Below are 21,771 nucleotides of genomic sequence, written 5' to 3'. Positions count from 1 at the left end.
ATGTTATATTATATTATATTATATTATATTATATTATATTATATTATATTATATTATATTATATTATATTATATTATATTATATTATATTATATTATATTATATTATATTATATATTAGAGGAAGTCGTTGTTTCACATCGGAGGTTTTACAAACGTTACCAACGCGTAAAGACTTCCGGTGTGCCATAAACCGCTGCGCATATTTCAGGTTTGTTTAACCGTTTCTACTGCTCACTGAATAACGTCATTGTTTACTATACTTGGGGTTTTATAGACAGTTATGGACATAGCCACGGGCTCTGTAGTTTATGCGTCTACGAGCTGTACTAACAATTTCTTTTAACATCATGTAGTTAGCCGCAGGAGTTGTTTAGCAACAGTCGCCCATGCTAGTTTAGCCTAGCTGCCGTTAGTTAGCTAATGTGTTAGCGTCACGCTTGTAGCGCAAAACACAGAAGGTTTAGAAGTAATTAATTACAGTTTCACTTTATCTGCCGGTACATGCTACTGCTGCTACTTTGCAGTCCACCCACCGGGTTATTCAGAAACAGTTACAACGTTTGTGGGCTTCTTTATGTCTCCCTGACTGGCCCGTGAGCTAAACCTCACACTGTAACCTTGTGATGCACTGGAGCCAAATTTCACTCAAAATATAAGATCGTGAGTCAATTTGTTATTTATTCATATACGCTGCTAAATTTGTCGTAGACATGACCATTGAGTAGGACTTCGTTGTTGGTAACAGTGAATTGGTCAATACAATCTATTGATGAACAGCACTGGGAAGTGCATATAATTTGCTTATTTATGATCCTATGTCATTGCGTGACAGACATTACATAACGTACAAATACATACAAATTCTGCCAGGACTTCATATATCCGGTACTGGCCAAGGAAGCAGACTGGTTTTTAAACAGTCATTGACAGTGAGGTGAACTGTAATCTACGTTTTTATATACGTGTAATATACCGTAAATTACCAGTGGTCTTGTTTTCACGACTCACATAAAAGTAAATTGAATGATAAATAGAAAAAAAAACACATTTAACCTTTATAACATCAGGTAAACGCATTGATCAAGGTGTATTTTGAAAGTGAAATCTGAGCACAGCTGGTTGATAGATAAACAAGCATTAACCAACAAGTTGGATCTACTGTGTCGTTACTGTATTGCTTCATTTTGCTTTACAGCCTTGAGTCTTCATGATTTAAATGCATTTGATTTGAAACAAATGTAATAATGTTACAAATACTTGTGTGGTGTGTGGTGCAGGCGGTGCAGAGTGGATGCTGATGGGGGACGAAAAGGAGACCTGGAAAGTAAAAACTCTCGACGAAATCCTACTTGAGAAAAAACGCAGAAGAGAATTAGAGGAGAGAACAGATCCCAAGCGTCAGAAAAATGTAAAGTATTTTAACGCCGACTCATTTGACACTTACACATTGACACAGTGTCAAAACAAACAGTGCGTATCTCTTATCTGTCTTTTGTCTTTGTTGTACATTTATAGTAATGTAATTTTGTTCATTAAAACTCACCATGGTAAATTAAAAAAAATGATTACAAATTGCATATTGTATAATACATTTAGAGTTAAAAACATATAAATGAATAATATCTGCAAATAATTGCAGTATATACAGATACTTTTATTGCCTTTTATTATTTTGTGCTTTAACTAAAAGATAGTGTCCTATTCTGTGATTGTTGTTTTAGAATATTTGCACCAAGACATACACAAATGGTTTTGGTGCAAACAGTAAATATTTTAAAAATGTATTCATTTAATTTTTGCAAGAAATTTGTTAAAAAAATAAGATTGTAAATATCTATAGAAATATTTAAACAGGTATGGTATTTCTATTAACTTTGTATTGTATTAAAATTTTAATGATTTCTCTCTAACTTTAACCCTAAAATTCTGCTCTTTTTGTGTTGCACAGTTCACACAAGGCCTTGTTCCACAGGCGGATGATCGCGAATCCAAACGAGACACTCCGGAGGAAGGAGAACTACGGGATCAAAGAATGGAAATAACAATTCGTAATTCCCCGTACACGCGGGAAGACTCAACAGAGGACAGGTACTTGGAATTGTAGAAAACAAACATAACTAGATATGGTCACGTTGATTACAAATTCAGAAAAGTGTATTTTTATGGTGTAAGCAAGTGTGCATGCAATATCTGAACTTCAAAGTATGTTTTGTCATAGTTTAAAAAATGATATACAAAAGTGCCAGTGGCTGTTCAGTGTCTCATAGTATTTACTTCTCATTTCTGCAGAGGAGAAGAAGATGAATCACTAGCAATCAAGCCTCCACAGCAGATAGCGAGGAAAGACAAATCTCACCATAGAAAGGAGGAGAAGAGAAAAGATAAACGACGTCATCGCAGTCACTCTGATGAAGGAGGTATGCGAGACCTGTTTAATTACATAAACACAAACACATGTTTTACCGCTGAATACAGCATGTTTGGAAATGTTTCTGTGGGTCTGGTTCCACTTACAGTTTTTGCTTCTACAGCAGGGAAACATGCACGACCCAAAGACAAAGAAAAAGAGCGAGAGAGTGATCGCAGGAAGCGCCAGTGGGAAGAAGACAAAGCCCGGCGAGACTGGGAGAGGCAGAAACGAAGGGAACAGGCCAGAGCTCATTCACGCAGAGAGAGGTGAGCATTGACTCTAGAGAGGAACCATGTTATAGATGATCTCATGTTGCTTTAGAAAGAGATGTATTTTATTTTTAAACAGTGGATTACAAATGAGTATAGTCAGTATACATTTAATGCATGCACCTGTTTTGTTTGTCAAGTGTACTCAGAACCACAAATTCATTTAGGTCAGGTTGTTATGCCAATATGTTAATCAATGAGCACAGCTGTGAATGTAACAGACTAATCCCAGGAATAAAGTAACTGTATCTCTGAGTAAGACTAACCTTATCAACCCAAACCAAAAATCCAGCAAACAATGACGAAACTGGGCTTTCGGTTGTCTGAACAGACCTCGAGTGGATTCTCCTGGGTTTTTTTTGGACCACAGGGACCGGCTGGAGCAGCTGGAGCGCCAGCGTGAACGGGACCGAAAGCTGCGTGAACAGCAGAAAGAGCAACGGGAGCTCAAGGATAGAGAGAGGAGGGCTGAGGAGCGACGCAAAGAAAGAGGGGCTAGACGAGAAGGTCAGTGAGTGAGCCCAGACACCTGCTGAACAACAGGAGTGTTTTTCTGCTTTGGGCTGAGTCAGGCTATCTGTCTCCCTCTGCCATCAGTCTTTATGCAAAGCTAGGCTAGACATGCCCTGACACGAGAATCACATTGATTTTTCCCATGTAACCCAGGAAAAGAAAACAAATAGGCATATTTTCCAAAATGTTGAAGTGTTCCTTTAAACAGTGTCCTACCACCAATTATAAGAGCTGTGTGGATAATAAGAGACTTTTCTGTCCACAGTGCCGTCTCACCATCGTATGATACCTGATGAGTATGATGAGAAGCCAAAACAAAGTCACCGCAGCCGTAGTCCTACCCGTGTTCCCCGAGACAGATCTGAACACAGTGAACCACGGAAAAGTGCAGGTGAGTTCACCGTTACACCTCTCTTTGCTTTTGTTATATTTATTAACTGTAACTGTATCCTGGCATTGTTTACTGGTACAATGACTCCTTAAGGGATCACTTACGCTTCAGCATAGCTCACACTACTTGTTGTCTGCAGCATCGAAGGAGGATAAGCCGGAGGGCAAAGACCTGCTCGCAGACCTCCAGGACATCAGTGACAGCGAAAGGAAGACCAGCACAGCAGAATCCTCCATGGGTAATGGAAGATCTTTGCTTTCAGTAACCAACTGGCAGCACATAGAAAAAACAATTTGCATACTACAACTAATGCATACTAGTAATAGCTGTCCAGTCACTGTAGTGTAGTAAATGTGTAAACACTGTTGGAAAGCATGACTTCTCCAGGAGAACGTAAGATGTGATAAGGATAATCACTCACTTATGTTAGTCATTATAGCTCTGAACTTTACTTACTAGAAGGGATTAGTAGGTCAGAAGCACCCCAGGAATTTACTGCTGCCAACACACAACCACCAGAACCAGTAACATGATGATGACCTGGTAGTTTCACTATTGCAGTTACATTTCTTCAGATTATTTTAAAAAAAAGATTGCACTCTAATCTCTTCATTCTTGTCTAGCATCAGGATCAGGCTCTGACGAAGAGGAGGATGATGATGATGATGATGAAGAGGAGTCTAGCAGCCAGAGTGAGGGTGAAGAAGAAGAAGAGGAGGAGGAGGAGGAGGAGGAGTCTGTCTCAGGCTCAGGAAGGTCTGAGCAGAGTGCAGGTACTGTTACAGACTCCTCCATGACTATGCGTTATGTCAATGCAACGGTTCATTTTTACAGCATCACAGGTTTAACACAGCAGCTTCCTCTTTTTCAGAGGATGTGAGTGAGGACGAGCAGTCAGAGGAAGACTTTGAAGAGGAGAGGGAGAATGGAAATCACATACCTGCAGGTGGGTGAACCACTGATGCAATTTTAACATGATACCACATGGGTATGATATCACCAGTTGTAATTTGCTATTGGGACTAGGAAAGTAATCCAGAGGAATAAATACAAAGTTATTTTAAATGATTCACATGAGCAGCAGCTCAACTAAATTGTAAATATTTGTGTTGAGCGTTGTTAAAATTTTTGTTACAGTAACAGTTTTTATCTGGAAATCAGTTTAAATAGTTTTATGGTCAGTAGAGTGAAAAGCTCATGTTTTTTACTGTTATCTATAGCTAAGACCAGCATGAACACTAGGAGCCTGAAACTGAGGCAGTTTGGAATTTAATTTTATTATCTGTAATTTTCCTCGTATAACATGTTAAAACTGTTGCCTGTTGACAGATTTTATAATACAGTGACTTAGACTAGACAACTACTAAAAATAATTCAGCGTTAAAGTTTATTCTTGACCTTGGAAATAATAATTTGACCAAACTGACAACTGTGCAAAGCATTTGTTGATGAAAACCATGAAAAGCATAAAAAAGCTTAGGAAAAAAACAAGCATATGGCTCTTGTGTGAAGTTTGAGGTTGTTCACGTTTCCATATTGGCAGAATTGTTGGTATTTTTTGAAATTGTGAATTATGATTAGTTGGCAAAGACACATAAAATTCAATTTTTTAGACCTGTATCAATGTTTTTGCAATGAAGCTACTAATGGCAGTGTCTTAATGTGCAAGATTAGAGTTGAACTAGGTGTGTATTTTTTTCAAGTCATTTTTCAAGCAAAAATGACAAAGAAACGTAGTGGTTCCAACTTCTGAAATAGATTGAAAACTTGTCTTTGTTTCTTATTACATCAAATTGCTTTTAGACCATATAAAACAAAAAAAGTGTTTGATAACATGAACTTGCAATCTAGGAAATTGCAACATTCAATCTTCACAATTTTCTGATATTTTATGGACAGAAAATAATTGGCAGACTAATTGATAATGATAATTCTCATTATTATCTCATTATAAAGTTAACAGTAAACATGGTATTCTACAAACTGCATCAGATAGAGTGTAAATAACAGCACCGGGTCCATATCCGTTTGTGCTAAACTAACTTCACCTTTTACCCCGCAGTGCCAGAGTCACGTTTTGACCACGACTCAGAGGAGAGTGGCGAGGACATGGAGGAAGAGGAGGAGGAAGAGGATGAGGCTGGAGAGGGTGACCCCACTCCTCAGTCTCAGACACACTCACGCTCCCCCACTCCCGAAGAGAACTACATCCCTGACTCCCCCCCAATTTCACCTGTGGAGCTGAAGAAGGAGCTGCCCAAATATCTGCCTGCTTTACAGGTCAGTGCCAACACAGCACAAATCTACTTCCATACATGTACATGTAATCAACTAATGCAAGTTAGCCATATGTGGAGGTCTTCAGTTATATTGTTAACTGTGGGTTTTCAGGGTTGTCGCAGTGTTGAGGAGTTCCAGTGTCTGAACCGAATAGAGGAGGGAACCTATGGGGTGGTGTACAGAGCCAAGGACAAAAAGACTGGTATGGAAAAAAACATGTAGATACATTTGTCTTTACAGTTCTCAGAGTTGTTGGTTGATGAAACAATGAATGTGGTTTAATGTTTGCAGATGAGATTGTGGCCCTGAAAAGGCTGAAGATGGAGAAGGAGAAGGAGGGCTTTCCCATCACCTCTTTAAGAGAAATCAATACAATTCTGAAAGCTCAACATCCAAACATTGTCACAGTGAGGGTGAGAGAACTTGTGAAATACTTTCTTTTGTATTCATTCTTTTTAGTGGTGGTGGTCTTGGTAAATCTAATCCATCCTTTCACCCCAAATATATCAGGAAATAGTTGTTGGAAGTAATATGGACAAGATCTACATCGTGATGAACTATGTAGAACATGACCTGAAGAGTCTGATGGAAACCATGAAGCAGCCCTTCCTGCCAGGTGATGTGAGACATCATTGAGCCTTGGTCCATTTCTGTGTGTGCGTAATAATAAGATGAATGGGATAAAAATATGTCTGTATACAAATGCGCATAGTCTAGATTTTCCTCGATGTCTCCCCTGTTTTAAAGCATGATGCCTCTCTTACAGGTGAGGTAAAGACCCTGATGATTCAGCTGCTTCGAGGAGTCCGACATCTCCACGATAACTGGATCCTGCACCGTGATCTGAAGACGTCCAATCTGCTGCTGAGCCACAAGGGTATCCTCAAGGTAGGCTAGGACTGTGGTTCTCACAAGGTTATAAAGGATCTCCATTATTTGTCACCTTGGCAGCTACAGCTACTCCTAGATGTCCTAGAGGGCAGCAAAGGCCTCTTATTTTTTTCAGCTGACTATTATATCATAGGCTCAAGTCTTTCTTATGGTTGCCTAGGACGATATGACCCTCTGCATATAATCATGTGCCCACACGTCCACATGTGAGTGACCGATTTCAAATTTACACCCCTGTGAGAATCCCAAATGGCTTTCTGGGAATTGCTGGAAATCATGATTGAGGTAGATGAGGCAGACGGAGAAAAAGCAGGTCACTTTGGAATGAGAAAAACAGGACATTAGTTTACACTGTAGAGCATAAATGAGTTCGCCTCCACTGAACATTACATCACCATTACAGTTCATGGAAAGATGAAGAATAGTAATTTGTGTTCACACAACAGTCCAGGATTCAGATTCATGTTAAACTCAAAGTATAAGCATGAGTATAGAGCCATGATTGTGAAGCAAAGTTGACCGTCTCACACAGATGGCAAACAACAGAAACTCAAAAAAGGGTTTCCATTAATCCATTTTCTGATGATGCTTAACTTTCCCCCAAGCTAGCAGCAATACAGCACAGTTGCACAAACAACACATGATTACTAAAAGTCAATTAGAGCATGAATTTCTGGCAAAATGTCCGACAGACTGGGTCCATGTGTAAATAAACCAGATTTTACAGACATTTGTCAGCGTGAATTTTATGCAAGATGACAATAATGAATACAAGTCACACTCCATCATATAATTTTTCGAATTCAATATGACTATCCAGTCCAGTGCTGCACCAGTTTGATTTCCTATGAAAGCTCAGGGGTTCATAAAATAAACACTTTTGGGGGAAACTTTTTAATGCTGAGGCATTGTTCTCTTCCCCAAAATGAAACATGGTGGTTTTAAAGTTCTTTTTTCCATCTGTCTTGTATTGTAGATTGGCGACTTTGGTTTGGCCCGGGAGTACGGTTCCCCCCTGAAGCCGTACACTCCTGTAGTGGTGACCCTGTGGTACAGGTCACCAGAGCTGCTGCTCGGAGCCAAGGTGAGAATTCAAGTTCACGCTGCCTCCCCACATCGCTGGAGGAGATGAAATACCCATGCGCTAGCCTAAGCTACAAATGTTACATCATCTTGATTGACTGTTTTATCTGAAGATATATAACCAAGAGAGGACAACATCTGTGAAGCATTTGGCTAAAAGATAACAAATGCCGTGAAACACTATTTGAGTTTTACATGTATGATTTACGAAGCCAGGCGGCAGAAGTCCAGCAGCGCAGTCAGAGCACATCCACTTTCACACAGACAAACTCAGATGTTGAAACATGCCAGGAAGACTGTCTAGTTTATGTTTCTGCGGACTGACACTGTGTTTGTTCTTCTCTCCGCAGGAGTACTCCACAGCTGTGGACATGTGGTCAGTGGGCTGCATATTTGGCGAGCTCCTGACCCAGAAACCACTTTTCCCTGGAAAATCTGAAATTGACCAAATTAACAAGATTTTCAAGGTAAATGCCCTCATTTGCCCTTATAAAATAAAGTAAATCATCAACATAAAGGGTAAACCTCTTCTATTTACAGCCTGTAAATCTTTAGTGTCGCCTGTCAGTATGTCAGCCTGCAGTTCTGCAGTGCACCACAGAGTGGAGCTCTTCGTAGATGTCAGCCCAGCTGATGAAGTTATTATGAGACTGAGCTTGCCATAGCTGGCTAAATAATTTTCAGTAGATGATGTGCATGACGCATGATAGTCGTTGTCCTTACCAGTGATGAATTAAAGTTTTGAAATGTACTTAGGGCTGGTCTATTGCCACATGTCTGTGGTTGATGAACAACTCTGGCAAAGTGGGATTATCTCATATGCGTCTGACTTTGCACTGACAGTTTGTCTGCTAACTTGTCTGTTTTGTTTGCAGGATCTGGGGTCACCCAGCGAGAAGATCTGGCCCGGCTACGGCGAGCTGCCCGCTGTGAAGAAGATGACTTTTACAGAGTATCCCTACAACAACCTGCGAAAGCGCTTTGGAGCGCTGCTCTCAGACCAAGGCTTTGACCTCATGAACAAGTAGGCTTCTTAAAGGCTGTCTTAGTCCACACATGGCACACAACTTCACACCTCACACACTGCGCTGCATTTTAGTGCACAACTATGACTCTGATCATTGGTATTCCAGCTGTTTTTTGTCTACTAGCTGCTACCAGTGTGAAATACACAAACTTAAACTGATCTTTTTTCATATTAGATGACAAGATTTGACAGATATGGAGATTTTAAAGCTCAGTTTGGTCCATTGTGGATCAATAATAATAAATGTCATTAAAATATCCACATATGTATCATATTATAAAATATTTGATGGCAGTGTTTTTAGTCCATTATTGATAGAACACATACCGATATCATACGCCAGTGAAAGGAAAATGTCCACCACTAATATCAGTAACAATCAGCATGACTCCTACAGTGGAAATTGCCTTACTTGGATGAACGCAGTGCTACGCTGTCAGATTCTGTTACTCTTCCAGAGCTTTTTATTCAGTCAGTGCATTTCTGGCAAGCTGGCTTAAAACATGACAACGGTAGCGGACTGGTAATTCATCAGCATGCCTCAGCAGCAGTCCTGTTCCATCCCCTTGTTCCATTTCTCACAAACACACACACACACACACACACACCATGGTGATTCTCCACAGTACAGGAAAATGTTTTAGAAAACAGACACTTAATATGGAAGATCATTTTCACACAATTTATAATTCTTTCTCGCACATTCCAAAGATCAGCCCTGTGCAGCAGCTGCAAAGAGCAAACACACTTCTCCGCTGTCCTCTCAGATCTTCACCCACCCACAGAGCCTTTTGCCTACACCTGTAAATGACAAAACCATACCAGTCAGTCTCCTCACAGCTGCAGAGGATGGTAACAACATGTCCACTGTGCTGCAGGAGGGATCACGGTTCAGTGGAACTTTGGCGCCTGGCCAATGCTGCTGAAACCTTCTAGTTTGAAAAGCTTCAGACAGAGCAGTGTAGTAGAAGTTTAGAGGTGTAGGTTGGCAGGTAGACATCACAGAGCTGTTTGGAATATCACACCCCTCTGTGTAGAAGAGTGAAGATCGAGGCATCTAGTATCTAGCCTGAGCAGGGGCTGCAACATGCATTTATTTCTGGACATACTTCATTTACTACTTAAAGCTGAAGGAAGAGCAATAATAAGATTTGATAGAAAAGAGATGCAGAATACCACTGTTTTTCTACCCCACAAGGTGATTAGTTTCATCACCTGGTGTCCCAGGTAGAAACTGGCCTCTATGGAAATCAACAGGTCTCTCTGGTCCTGAGGAGGAGCAGGCCCGCAGGTGCAGAAAGGAGGGTGCATTCTTGGAATTCCAAAACAAAAACAATAATTTTTGAACAAGTGGACGATTGTCCCCAATGTTGGCCCCAAATGTTATAAAGCTGGCAGGAGTCAGTAATCCTCCTCAGGGATTCCCTCCACATAGAAACAGAGACAGTTTGTTTCATAAAATCTTTTCAGGCTGGTGTTGATTTAGCACACTGCCCCCACTCACACAGAATTCCAGTCAAACACAGTTACAAAGCCAATTATCACAATTGAGCAGCTCTCCATTATGCTGTGTTGATCCTGTCATGTATGATTAGGACTCCTTGTACAAAGCCACTGGCCCCTTGTGCCACGGCTGCATCTTGTGGCCAGATTGTAACTGTGTAGATGTTCAGATTAAAAGCAGGCCTACCTCTCTAATAGCCTGATACTCAGATTCAGCTGCCTGTTAATGTTCACTTCATTATTCAGCAATTTATGTTAGCAGTTTTGTGTTTTTGAGAAGGATATCACTGATATTTGCTGCTGCCACTCCAAGGGGCAGCTACAGAAACCTGTATATCTGTGTTAATCTCACCTCCATGTGCATGATTTCTGGTCATTTTCTTGTCATTATTTTACTGGCACTGGCACAGAAAGATGATACCTCCATGTTTAATCCCTCCTACTGTGGGAATTGGAGATGATAGCAGCCACTCAGGGATCTAGCACCAGATCACCTCCAAAATAAATTCTGTTTTACAATTTAACCTGTGCTCTTCACACAGAGATTTTCATATAAAGTCCACTCAACAATCTGAGCTGCCTGGTTGCAATGTCTTTTAAAATGTCTCTGAACTGTATTAGCAACTCCATATGAACTCGATCACTGACTGTTTTCCAGATTCCTAACTTACTGCCCCAGTAAGAGGATTGTGTCGGACGACGCGCTCAAGCACGAGTACTTCAGAGAGACGCCGCTGCCCATCGACCCGTCCATGTTCCCCACCTGGCCGGCCAAGAGCGAGCAGCAGAGGGTGAAAAGAGGCACTAGTCCTCGTCCACCCGAGGGAGGCCTGGGCTACAGTCAGCTGGTAAGGACATTAGGCTCCACTTTCTCCATTACATACAGCTACCAGGCTTTCGGAGCGCTGTCTGTGTTAAATAGATTACAGACCTACAGGCTTCTGCTTTGTGTCCGCGTATTTCCTCCTTGTGTTTTCCATGATGAGCACCCTTTAGATCTTAATGTTTTCAGCAATGATCCTACCCACCCAGGAGTTGTTTTTCAAAGACTGATACTGATATTGTCTTCAGTGGAAGTTACAGTTGATATTTTCTGTCTTAGCAATAAATAAGACCAATTCATGCCAAAGGTTTTCATTCGTTATCTAAATTTTATTCTCGTCAGGGTGGAAAAGCTTGTGAAACAAACCATGGGACATTAACGCTCTCCAATCAAACCAAGGAATAATAATAATAATAACATTCATAATAAACATGTACATGCATACTCATGGAATACAATCAAAATGTCTCATTAGGTTGCATTAAGGTTAAGGATTTTCCAAAGGTAACCAGTGTTGTATTGATCAGTTCTACAATAAATATGTGAGAAATGAAATTGCATGATATCAGAGGTGTGTTGAAATTGAATGTTATTCACCACTTTGTTTCCATTATCACTGCAGGGCGACGATGACCTAAAGGACACGGGCTTTCACCTGACCACCAGCAACCAGGGAGCATCTGCAGTCGGTCCAGGATTCAGCCTCAAATTCTGAGCCTGAATCTGCAGGACACCTGGCTGCCTAACTGGGAAAGAGGGAGCAAAGAGTTCTGGGACTTGTTGTTCTTTTGGAACTGGACAGTGTCAGTGGTTTACCACTGTAAACCAGATCTGTATCTGATCAATTGCAACTGTTACCAAATAGTCAGGACTGTCTCACAGCAAGACTGGTGGCTCGAACATGTTGAATTCTCAGAATTTTTCCCTCAACTTTTTGGCTTCTTCTGTGTATTTTTAAGCCATTTCACCATTTAAAATGTGGCCATTTTAGCTCTTAAAGAGGAGACACAACCATAAATCTGTTAGAAGTTTAGCTCTCATGTTCGACTTTTGTTTTATTTTCTTTTTTATACTTCATGAGAGAGGACCAGATTTTATAAATGGTTGGTATTTCCTGGCTGCCTGAGCTACTGTATAATGATGCAGCATTGACTGTGTTTTCCATCCAGCTTAATGTCAGAAATTTACTTGGGACTGTCAGCTCACTTGATGACAGGGGGACAATGTTTTTGCTAGAAATAAAGTTTGAAACTTTGTTTTGTCTGCCGTTTTCCCTATATTTATAAACTCTGTCCAAGCTATGCAAACACAACCACACGTTGCCAGAGGAGAAAAAAATGAAGGGAAGTTGAGCCTTAAAAAAAAAAAAAAAAAACAGCCTTGAACCCAACTTAGTAGTTGCTGTCCAAAAGTGATGTCATTCTTTGCACTGCACACTTTGTCTCAGTACTTTGTTCTTTCAGGGGAAAAGAGGCACAGACTGCTCTGCCTTTGTTTTTAAATGGCTCTGCGACTTCAGTATTAAACCAATAAATTCTTTGATTTTGAGCCGAAGAAAAATAAACAGTACAGTTTCGTTGCCTGCAAGACCGCTTGCTGCTTTCACTGGAACACGCGCAGAAAAATCCCCTCGTCTTGAGACTTCTAGAGCCAGCACTGAATGGAAATGTTCATTAATCAGTTTTATCTATCCCCTGCCCCCACCGGAGCCCTTCTGCAGATTATTACACCTGATGTGTTGAATAAGCTTGGAAGGAGCGCTGCTAGTGGAACTGACTGCTCAGTCTCTGGAGACAGACTGCTGGCTTCACTGTGAGGCTAGTAAAGTAAGCTAGACGTCTGAGGTGTTCCATATGCGGTTTAAGGTCCAAATAGTTCCAAAGGCTGTAGACAACATTGCTTATTCTGGCTTTATTAGCTTAGTTTGGTCAGTGCGTAAATTATTCAAATGGCATGCATCTAAGCAAGAGCTTCTGTAACTTTTTCAGGCCACTAAAAAGAAACACACTAGGGACATGGCTATTTTTTTGGATGACGTCTTTTTCCATGTGGCCTATAGGAGTTTGTAGAATCCCAAGGACAATTCTCCAACTGTGCTAATATCTTTTTAATTTAAATATGGCACTATCCAGCTAATTAGTCCCCATTTTTCTGGGGATGTCCCAAGAACCCGTGGGTGGCCTTGGACGCCATTACTGCCTTAGCAGCAAGAGCTTTGAAGAAGTCCAGGCTCAATGAATCCAGGGTGGACATCGTCCCAAACAGCTGACGAGGGCTGCAAGGATTTTTCATCACCAAATAAAATACAAACCGCAATGTCTGCCATGAACAGCTTTTCACAGTCAGGTAGTATTTTCACAAAAATACTACTTGTCACGGCACATTTATTACTTGCACATATGAAAAACGCACTTACACAATGACAATGGACGATAGACAGTTGTGTGTAGAAGATACAGGAACGTCATTTTTTGAAAAACAACAAAAAAAAAAATATGTGCCCTAGTGAATGAGGTCTCCTGGTGACCACGTGTGTGAGTATGTCCCGTTCAGTGTGCGGAGGAGATGGCGTGGCCTTCAGAAGCGCACACGTACCCTCCACGAGTAGTTAGTGAGAACTTTGTCTTTTTTCTTCACGATGCAGGTGTATGTGCCCTCGTTGATGGCGTTGGCCACTATAGTAATGTGGTCGTCTTTCAGGGAGATGTAGTTCGGGTGAGAGAACTCCAGCAGCTCCCCGTCTTTGTACCAGCTGGAACAGGAGTCAGACGTTAGACAGTGCTGAGTGAAATCATACTCTAGCTTTGCTGCGGTTACGTGGACTAATAACAGATCACAGACGGATACTCACTATACTTTGCCTTTCTTTGATGCTATTTTCTTCCCACAACGAAAGGTTAGCTTCTTGCCTTCAACCACCAGCTTGTGTTTGGTCCTCGGGGGAGTGGGTGTGGGAGCCACAGTGGGGAAAGGGAATTCTGAAGAAAATTGAAAGGAAATACTCCATAATAAGAAAGGCAAAGATTAGGCCTTTAATGATGCTAAAATATTCCCGTCCATACAATGATCATCTAAGAGCAATGCACTGGAATAAAGGAGCTATGAGAGATACTTTTTTACCATTTATCTCTACGTATTTTGTAATCTGGAGATGTTGCACTTTCCCCCACTAACACCTCGCTGACACTGATAATGGTCAGAAGTTTTGATGCAGACCTTATCGCGTCAGACACTTGCTCCGATTTTCACCACCCCCTGACCTGCCAGCACCGTGACTGTCTTATCAATACGCTGTAATCTCTCCCATCTGGTTTCTGACAAACACAACAGTCTGCCTTCTGATCAACTCAAATTCTGCTTAAAAGCAGTCGCTCTCGTTAATGCCACAAAAATCCAAATTGACCTTGTGTGTCTCTAACCCTCAAGCCACAGTCTGAAATTCCAGCGGTTTGGACTCACTCAGGAATTTTCCACAGCCGTACAACATCTCCCAATCAACAATGAGGAACAGATTACTGTGAGCCAGGAATCGTATCCTCTTGCTTCTCTCCACACTGTCCCTTGTTGCTGACAAAAATCTCAGACAGCCACAACAATCTATGGGCTGTGATGGTTAAGAAGAGCCATTTCCTGTTGTGCAACAGAGGGACTCAGCACTAGAACACCCCTCAATAAGCCTAAAGAGGCTTAGGCTGTGAGATTGCTGATGTGTTATCAGTACTACGTTCAAACATAACAATCAGCTGGTACCTTCTCTGCTCCGTTAATAATCCGGGGGTGCTGCTATTCTCCAAAACTAAACACAAACTCCTCCAGTAGCAAGTGCAATATCCCCTCAGACGAGATTCTTGAAAACCCCCATCGCCGCTCTGCATGGCTGGACCTGTTGGCTCCCGTTGCTCCATTGGCAAACAGTTCACAGCAGCTCCCTGCACTGCTCAATTGAGAGAAAACTTTTTTTTTTCCCCTGGACTGCTGCTGCTGTTTTCTGCTGCTGCTGCTGCTGTGTCTTACCGTAACAGAAATCACAGCTGGAGGGGCAGTGCTTCTGCATCAGCTTGCGCTTGCTGTCGCAATAACCTTTCCGAGCCCAGGCTGGACAGATAAATAACCGGTCCAAACATCCTGGAAGAGAGGAGATGGAGTGAGGAGGATCAGACAGCAGCTCTAAGTCAGCAGCAAAAGAATTTGGATCCCCGATCTTCTTTTTGTTCCAATGAAAATGACTCACCATAATACACACTAATCATGACTCATGAGAAGTTTATACAGTATTCATTAATGCCACGTTGGCTTTCGGTGTCAGTCGTGAAAGACAAACACTGTGGTCTACATTCTGGTTGCTTCTGACCAAAAATGGAACACAGGTTTTATACCTTTAATTCTTCACAAGTATCTATATGAATTCTTCTAATGACCAGATCAGACTACAGAACTTTTTTTCTAGAAGGTTGCTGTATCGGATTGCCATTACCTAAACCCTTAAATTCTTGCCCTGACTTGGCCAGAAGACATCGTGGATTCTGACCAATCACAGACTGCCATCTTTCACAACTTTTATGAGGTACGCAAGTGATTGGGAAGGAGGTGTCAAGGACTGACTTCACTGTTGCATATGACAACACCAACATCACACCTCTATTGATTATTATGTTCAATGCCAACATCGGAGAACCTGATGTACAGGTTGTCAGACTGAGCGGACATAGGGCTGAATGATTCTGGCTCTGGTCTTTTTGTCAGAATGTCATGAGGCTTCCCAGGTGCTGCGTCAGTTGTCCTCCACTATGACAGACTACTTGGGACAAAACAAGGAATGCACTCAATGCTCGTCCTTGTTCCTGACACCCCGTGTTGTCGGGTCAGGCCATCAGGCCTAACATGTAGTCTGATGAGAACTGGATTTGCTGTTTAGGTCTTGAAAACCTTTTTTTCATTAATGCATGAGGTTTTAGTAGTTCACCTTTTGCATGAATTTGCAGAAGATCGTCAAGACCAAATCAGTTCATCTTTGACTCACTACTCCTATATGTGTCCTGGATGACTGGATGTTATGAGATGTATTTTCAATTATCAAAGCCCAAAAGCCCCGTAAAAAACATGAGGACTGCGAACATACCATAGAGACGGTGTAAACCCCACACTTCATCCTGCGTGATTAGCTTGCGCCCTGTCAGAGTTGCGTTCAAGTGCATTATAGCTTTCGGGTCCATGGAGTGCATGAGTCCCAGGACATGGCCAATTTCATGAGTTGCCACATGGACAAGATCCGTCAGCCAAACCCCTGCAACAAAGATACTGTTGATTATTTTCCGTTTATGTTGCCGTGCCCCCCCCACAAGCCGCCCAGTACAGCATCTGCTGCTTCCATCACATTATGGGTTAAATATTGTCAGTTTCAACGAACGTGATGAAGACACATGCCTTTCTTCCAGCTGAAGCGCATGTTTCCAAGAATCCAGTATTCATGGTCGTCAAAGTGGATCTCGCCTGTTGGCGGGAAGAACGCATGAGCCAATTCTCCTGTGATGCCATCGAAACAATGGTGCAAGTGGGACTGCAGACAGTCTGTGTGGTTGACGGGGTAGAAGCCTGCCAAAACAGAGAGAGAGAGAGAGAGAGAGAGAGAGAGAGAGAGAGAGAGACGCATACCTCAGAGCTGAGGAGGGAAACCCTCACTCCATTATTTCTGCTCTGTGTAGACTACAGCAGGGGGATGATGAATTACAAAAGACAGAGCCTTTTCAGCAAAGCTTTTTCAGCCTTCACTGTGCAGGATGACAACCATTCCTCTCACTGTCGCTGAGAATTTATGCAAGACCCTGTAGTTTGCACCCAGAGGGACAGATAGAGCATAATTTAGACTGCCTCACCATGGGTTGACATGTATGGAAGTTGTTAAGTATTTTTTTTTTCATTTAGAATAATGAATCATGCTGAATATAGGCTTGGTAATATAGTTGCGGTACAGTGATTTAATGAATTTGGAGGTAAAGACATTTCGGCGACAACAGCATGGAGAGAAAAACTGTAAAGCACAAGTCTGGAGCTCGGAGCCAAGAAACATCTGTTGGGGACTGAGACACCACACCACATGCGGCGTACCCACCGATCTTAATGTCTGCTTCTTGGTCAGCTGGCACCTCTCTGAAGCTGAACGGCGAGACGTCGCTCCACATGCCAAAAGCCTTGGCAATGCCTCGACGCGTGTCACTGGCATTTATCAAGTTTGTTGGGAAGGACAGCAACCTGTTCAGAGACAGCAGCACTGTGTGGTTAACACTCGTCTCTGCACTTATTCCTCTACAGCAGATGAATCTTCCAAAACACAATGGCCGCTGTTCAGACAGACCAGGATTCCCACAAGCATTGCAAGTACAGCTCCATTACTGTGACTTGATATTCTCTTATATATCTGCTAAGGTTAGACTAATAGGGATACTTCATCTTCAACTTCATCTTTTTACAGCTCCAGAGAGAATAAAAACATCACTGGAGTCCTGTTAGTTGAACACTATCAGATGATCCACCTTGAACGTTTGGTGGCACAACCTTCTATAGACACCTTCAACTGACTCTTTGTTTTTCATCTATTTTCCCAGGAGGATTCGTCTACCTGTCTTCCCCCTTTCCCCCCTTACAGCTGTACTTTTCTGCTGTGCTGACTAGAGGGAGAATTTCACATGAATACTTGTATGTTAGCTTGAACTTGTCCCATTTGAGCTGCTCCGGGGTGAGGGTGTAGCGCTTGTTCCTGGAGAGGTGAAGCACTTGTGACCGGGCCTCTTTGCGGATCCCGATGAGCAACACAGTGGTGTGAGCTTCTTCCTTGGACAAAGAAAAACCTTCAATTAATCACCTCACACTGAGAGTTACGAACTGAGCCCTGAGACGTCTGAAGCTATACTGTAATTGACAGAGGATGCAGTCTAACTCTTTGATTGGGCTTTTGAAGGAATCCAGTGAGATACATTGGATTCTTTGGTCTTGGAGAGAGTTTGACTTTTGTAGCTGCAGGCATTACACTACATTTGTTGTCTTGACAGTTACAACCGTGCTCTTCTGCCATTGTTTCAGGGTTTTGCATGTAAAAGCTACATGTTCAGCGATCAAACATTAATTATGAACTTTTTCACAGATACATGTGTCTGATGTCTCTTTGGGGGTGGGCAATATCAACTGCAAATATTCACACCTGAATTCTGCGTCATTTTTTATAGCTTTGTAAGGCTGTCTATAGTTGCTTTGCATTTTAGTGCTTTCATAAATATTCTGTAACTGAAGTCAAGTTGTGTTTGCCTTGGCTGCGATATTCCATAATAGTCTTCGCACCAGTTGATAAAATCTATAACTTTTTATGGAGATGGGTTTATGTAATAAATCTACTTTCCAACACTTGAAGCCAGGCCATGGTTCTGACCGAAGGAGCCCGCTCTGTGCTTGAGAGCGGAACGACCTCCTGTCCCAACTGATGAATTTGAGGCAGATTTAAGGAGGAATGCACCAAAACTGAATAAGTGCTGAAGGTACACACAGCTGTCCACATAACGTGAATGTTGATTTCTTTGAGATGACCACCGTACAGGCTGCAGTCAGTGTAAAGGCCTCAGTATGCTTCACACCAAGTGCTTGTATTGTCTAACAGTGTCTGAAATGTCCTTTTGGAATCTAAGAGGAGGCTATGGGCTTCAGTGTGTTTCAGAAAAGGGTGTGTCAGACCCTGCTACAGCATCTAAGGTTTCTGGCACAACTTCATGTACTTCCAAGGAGCATGGAGAAAGGAAAAAGTTGAAAGAGGTCAAAACTCCAGCCACACTTGCAGTAAACAGAAGATCTTTATTAGACCTATGCGTTTCGGCCTGTGGCCTTCATCGGGGTCATTCACATGCTATGGCATCTGAAACTTCCTCCCCCACACCATTTTTGAACAGCGGAATTGTGGGGTCTGCGTCTGACAATTTTTGTAACTAAACAAAAAAGTTTCCAGTTTACAGAGCTTTGCTCAGGTCTGTTGAGGTGTGAAACTAGGCAGGGTTTGAGCATTTCTTTCAAGCTCTTACTATGACTAATACACTGGGATGAAAATCACTGTAGTAGGCCTTTAAGGCAGTGGTTCACAGCCTGGGAGTTGTGAGATAAATATGATGATAAACAGGACAGAGAGAGAAAACTTTAAAACCTGTGCTCCAGCACTTTCTTACTGGGGGAAAATACCCTGTAGATGGATAGCAAATATCATAGCCACTCCCTTCACTTTGTATTCTACACCCTATCCTCTGGTTCCTGGTCCTGCTTCGCCCAGTCAAGACAAGTAGATGCAGTACTTCCTTCATTTCCTTACCAAAATAGTGAAACAGGGGCAGGCAGTCTGGCAGACTGTCTGACACTGCTGTTGAACTCGGCGACATCTCTTGCTCTGATGTTAAAGATAATGCTTCTGTATTGCATTATATGTCACAGGTCATTGTTTTATGCAACAGTTGCTTTCCTGACCTCAGCTGACACACTGGAGTCTTGTCTTCAGTGATTTATGAGGTGTTTAATGTAGTAGGGCCAGCTCAGTTCTTTCTGTGTCATGTCTTGTTATACTCATTGCAAATCTAATCTCACACTTTGGCACAAATAAAGATGAACCATAAACCATGAGGGTAGAAAAAAAAGCGCATTGGACTAAACCTTGAAGCCAGTGGTGAGTGCTGACTCAGAGGATTGTCATAGGCCCACTTCTCTGAAATTTGAATTGTGTAAATAGTGCCTTATTCTCAGTACACATAAAAGGAAACACATTAAAATGCTCTTTGACTGCATTTTGGCCTACCTTTATTCACTACCTGATAAATCTATACTCCAATTTGTCTTTTACATGTGCTATATTTTATTCTGGTAGCCAACGAGAAGTTTATCTAAGGCGGTTATGTAATCCTCACCAGCAGTCTTCTTGAGTAACATATAATGAGAGTGTGTGGCAAAGGAAATGACATAAAGCTGTTTTGCAGGCTCTGTATCACAGTGGGAGGATGGCAGTGATTGAAGTCGCGTGGAGTTAACACATTTATCCAATTGACTTCAGATATTCTCGTACAGGGATCCACTCCATAGCCTAAACTAATTATAATATCCATCTAACCTGACCTAATATTAATTGAATGTGATGCATATGCCCATGGTTAAGATATAACAGTGATTTGATCAGATGATGTCCAACTAATGGTACGTTTAAGGATACCAGAGAAATTATTGAAATTGCATGGACAGTGGACCCCTATTAAAAGTCTTTAAAAGCCTGGACTTTTACATAATAACAGCCAAATAATATCATGTGAATGATGCTTAGGTTATATTGGAAAAACCAGTTAGTCAGTTCATTCTAGTTTTTACCTACGATTGTCCTGCTACCTGTCATTCTCCACTAAAAACCATACTTCATTAAAAAATGTTGTCATTTCATTTCATTTTACTGACTGTCAATTGTACACAGGTTGTACAACACATAATAAGACAGGCTGTTAATCTTTACGTACTTGTGGTGAATTCGTGGTATAAAGGATCCACTGACTATCACTTTATTTCAATACAACTCAAACTTTCACATTTAGGTTCACAACTACTACTGTATTAGTGGAGGACAGTGAACAGGAGTTTAAACGTTTACTTACAAAGATTAGTTATCATTTCAAATAAGTTGCCTTATATAATAAAAAACATTGTATGTGCCGAAATGAAAAGTGGAGATTAATAATTAAAAATAATTAAATCCAAAGCATACCAGGTATGAAGCTCCACAGAAACGTAGGGAAAATGTTAAGTAGCAGAATTTTGAATGGAGTTTGGTGTTAAGTTTTCTGAAATAATCAAGTAAACGGCTAACTTACATAACTTAATAATAATTACAAACCAGACAACATGCTGGGCTTCACAGTTGGAGTCACGGCTTTAAGTGGTCATTAGGTGGTCAGAGCATACCTCTAACCTCCAGGTGGGAAACGCTGCGGTTTGTTGCATCCCTGCGAACAGCAGACTGAGCAGCGCAGCAGCCAGGAGAGCAGCGAGGCTCCAGAAGCCTCTTCCTAAACTTCTGGTAGTCTGACAGCACACCATGGCTCCGATATCACACCTCCAGGAAAAACAACCAATAATACCCTCTGCGAAGACTACACAGGTTTACCATCTATGCCCGTGAACACTACTTCTTGGCCATTGCACGTTTCGGCAGTGTGTTACTACTTGGGTAGTTCCTGCAGCAGTGTGCGGCAGCGCAGTCCAGCCTGCGGACCGGGTAGGGAGAGCAGTGCAGACTGCATCAGCCCCGCTCGGCTCTTTTCCGCACAGTGCGCCTGCCAGAGGGCTGGTTTCACATTACTGTAGATGGGGCAGGGGGTCAGTGTCGAGACAATCTAATGAAAACCAAACGCGCTCTGTCCATCAAACCACTTGCTGCAGCCACTAGAGTTCAGTTAAAGCAGAATCAGATGGTTTATTTGAACATGATTTTCAGGGGTTTATGTAATGCTGCTGGGACAGAGCGTAGTTTAGTCTTCTCCTTATCCTACTGTGGCATACCCAGACACAAGGGCAGAAAG

At 41.8% G+C, this 21,771-nt stretch overlaps 2 protein-coding genes across 5 annotated transcripts; one reads left to right on the top strand and one right to left on the bottom strand.

The window, feature by feature from the left end:
* Positions 1–148: 148 nt before the first annotated feature.
* Positions 149–12,447, top strand: cdk11b (cyclin dependent kinase 11B). 2 transcript variants are annotated; one of them, XM_071475364.1, is made up of 20 exons: positions 149–209; positions 1,279–1,409; positions 1,950–2,089; positions 2,291–2,418; positions 2,533–2,677; positions 3,051–3,187; positions 3,459–3,584; positions 3,724–3,822; positions 4,208–4,357; positions 4,456–4,530; positions 5,647–5,864; positions 5,976–6,066; positions 6,156–6,277; positions 6,375–6,480; positions 6,631–6,752; positions 7,732–7,839; positions 8,189–8,305; positions 8,714–8,862; positions 11,027–11,216; positions 11,814–12,447. In XM_071475364.1, the coding sequence occupies exons 2-20, from the start codon at positions 1,293–1,295 to the stop codon at positions 11,904–11,906; spliced, it is 2,433 nt and encodes an 810-aa protein (XP_071331465.1). In that variant the 5' UTR covers positions 149–209; positions 1,279–1,292; the 3' UTR covers positions 11,907–12,447. The 2 variants fall into 2 exon arrangements, with proteins under 2 accessions (XP_071331465.1, XP_071331464.1); XM_071475363.1 differs by having other exon boundaries at positions 3,012–3,187.
* Positions 11,500–21,492, bottom strand: mmp23ba (matrix metallopeptidase 23ba). 3 transcript variants are annotated; one of them, XR_011690747.1, is made up of 8 exons: positions 21,155–21,431; positions 17,883–18,019; positions 17,301–17,440; positions 16,616–16,783; positions 16,311–16,475; positions 14,942–15,316; positions 14,043–14,169; positions 11,500–13,943 (listed from the first exon to the last, which is right to left on the bottom strand). XR_011690747.1 is itself a non-coding variant. In XM_071475365.1 (8 exons), exons 1-8 carry the CDS (start codon positions 21,287–21,289, stop codon positions 13,769–13,771), a joined length of 1,158 nt encoding a protein of 385 aa, XP_071331466.1. In that variant the 5' UTR covers positions 21,290–21,492; the 3' UTR covers positions 11,500–13,768. The 3 variants fall into 3 exon arrangements, 2 of the variants coding, with proteins under 2 accessions (XP_071331466.1, XP_071331467.1); XM_071475365.1 differs by having other exon boundaries at positions 15,206–15,316; positions 21,155–21,492; XM_071475366.1 differs by having other exon boundaries at positions 13,525–13,943; positions 15,206–15,316; positions 17,883–18,015; positions 21,087–21,217.
* Positions 21,493–21,771: the final 279 nt, after the last annotated feature.

This window comes from Trachinotus anak, unplaced genomic scaffold (assembly GCF_046630095.1).
Source record: "Trachinotus anak isolate AG129_WGS33_773 ecotype Australia unplaced genomic scaffold, CSIRO_AGI_Tana_v1 ptg000004l, whole genome shotgun sequence".
Taxonomy (NCBI): domain Eukaryota; kingdom Metazoa; phylum Chordata; class Actinopteri; order Carangiformes; family Carangidae; genus Trachinotus; species Trachinotus anak.
This window is presented reverse-complemented; position numbering and strand designations above follow the sequence as displayed.

Coding starts and splice junctions, on each gene's coding strand:
- cdk11b (XM_071475363.1), top strand. CDS start 1,293: ATGCTGATGGGGGACGAAAAGGAGACCTGGAAAGTAAAAACTCTCGAC. Junction 2,678..3,011: donor GCTCATTCACGCAGAGAGAG/GTGAGCATTGAC, acceptor TTGTCTGAACAG/ACCTCGAGTGGATTCTCCTG. Junction 6,481..6,630: donor GAAGCAGCCCTTCCTGCCAG/GTGATGTGAGAC, acceptor CCTCTCTTACAG/GTGAGGTAAAGACCCTGATG.
- mmp23ba (XM_071475365.1), bottom strand. CDS start 21,289: ATGGTGTGCTGTCAGACTACCAGAAGTTTAGGAAGAGGCTTCTGGAGC. Junction 16,784..17,300: donor AGAAGCAGACATTAAGATCG/GTGGGTACGCCG, acceptor CTGTTTTGGCAG/GCTTCTACCCCGTCAACCAC. Junction 15,317..16,310: donor GGGTTTACACCGTCTCTATG/GTATGTTCGCAG, acceptor CCTCTCTTCCAG/GATGTTTGGACCGGTTATTT.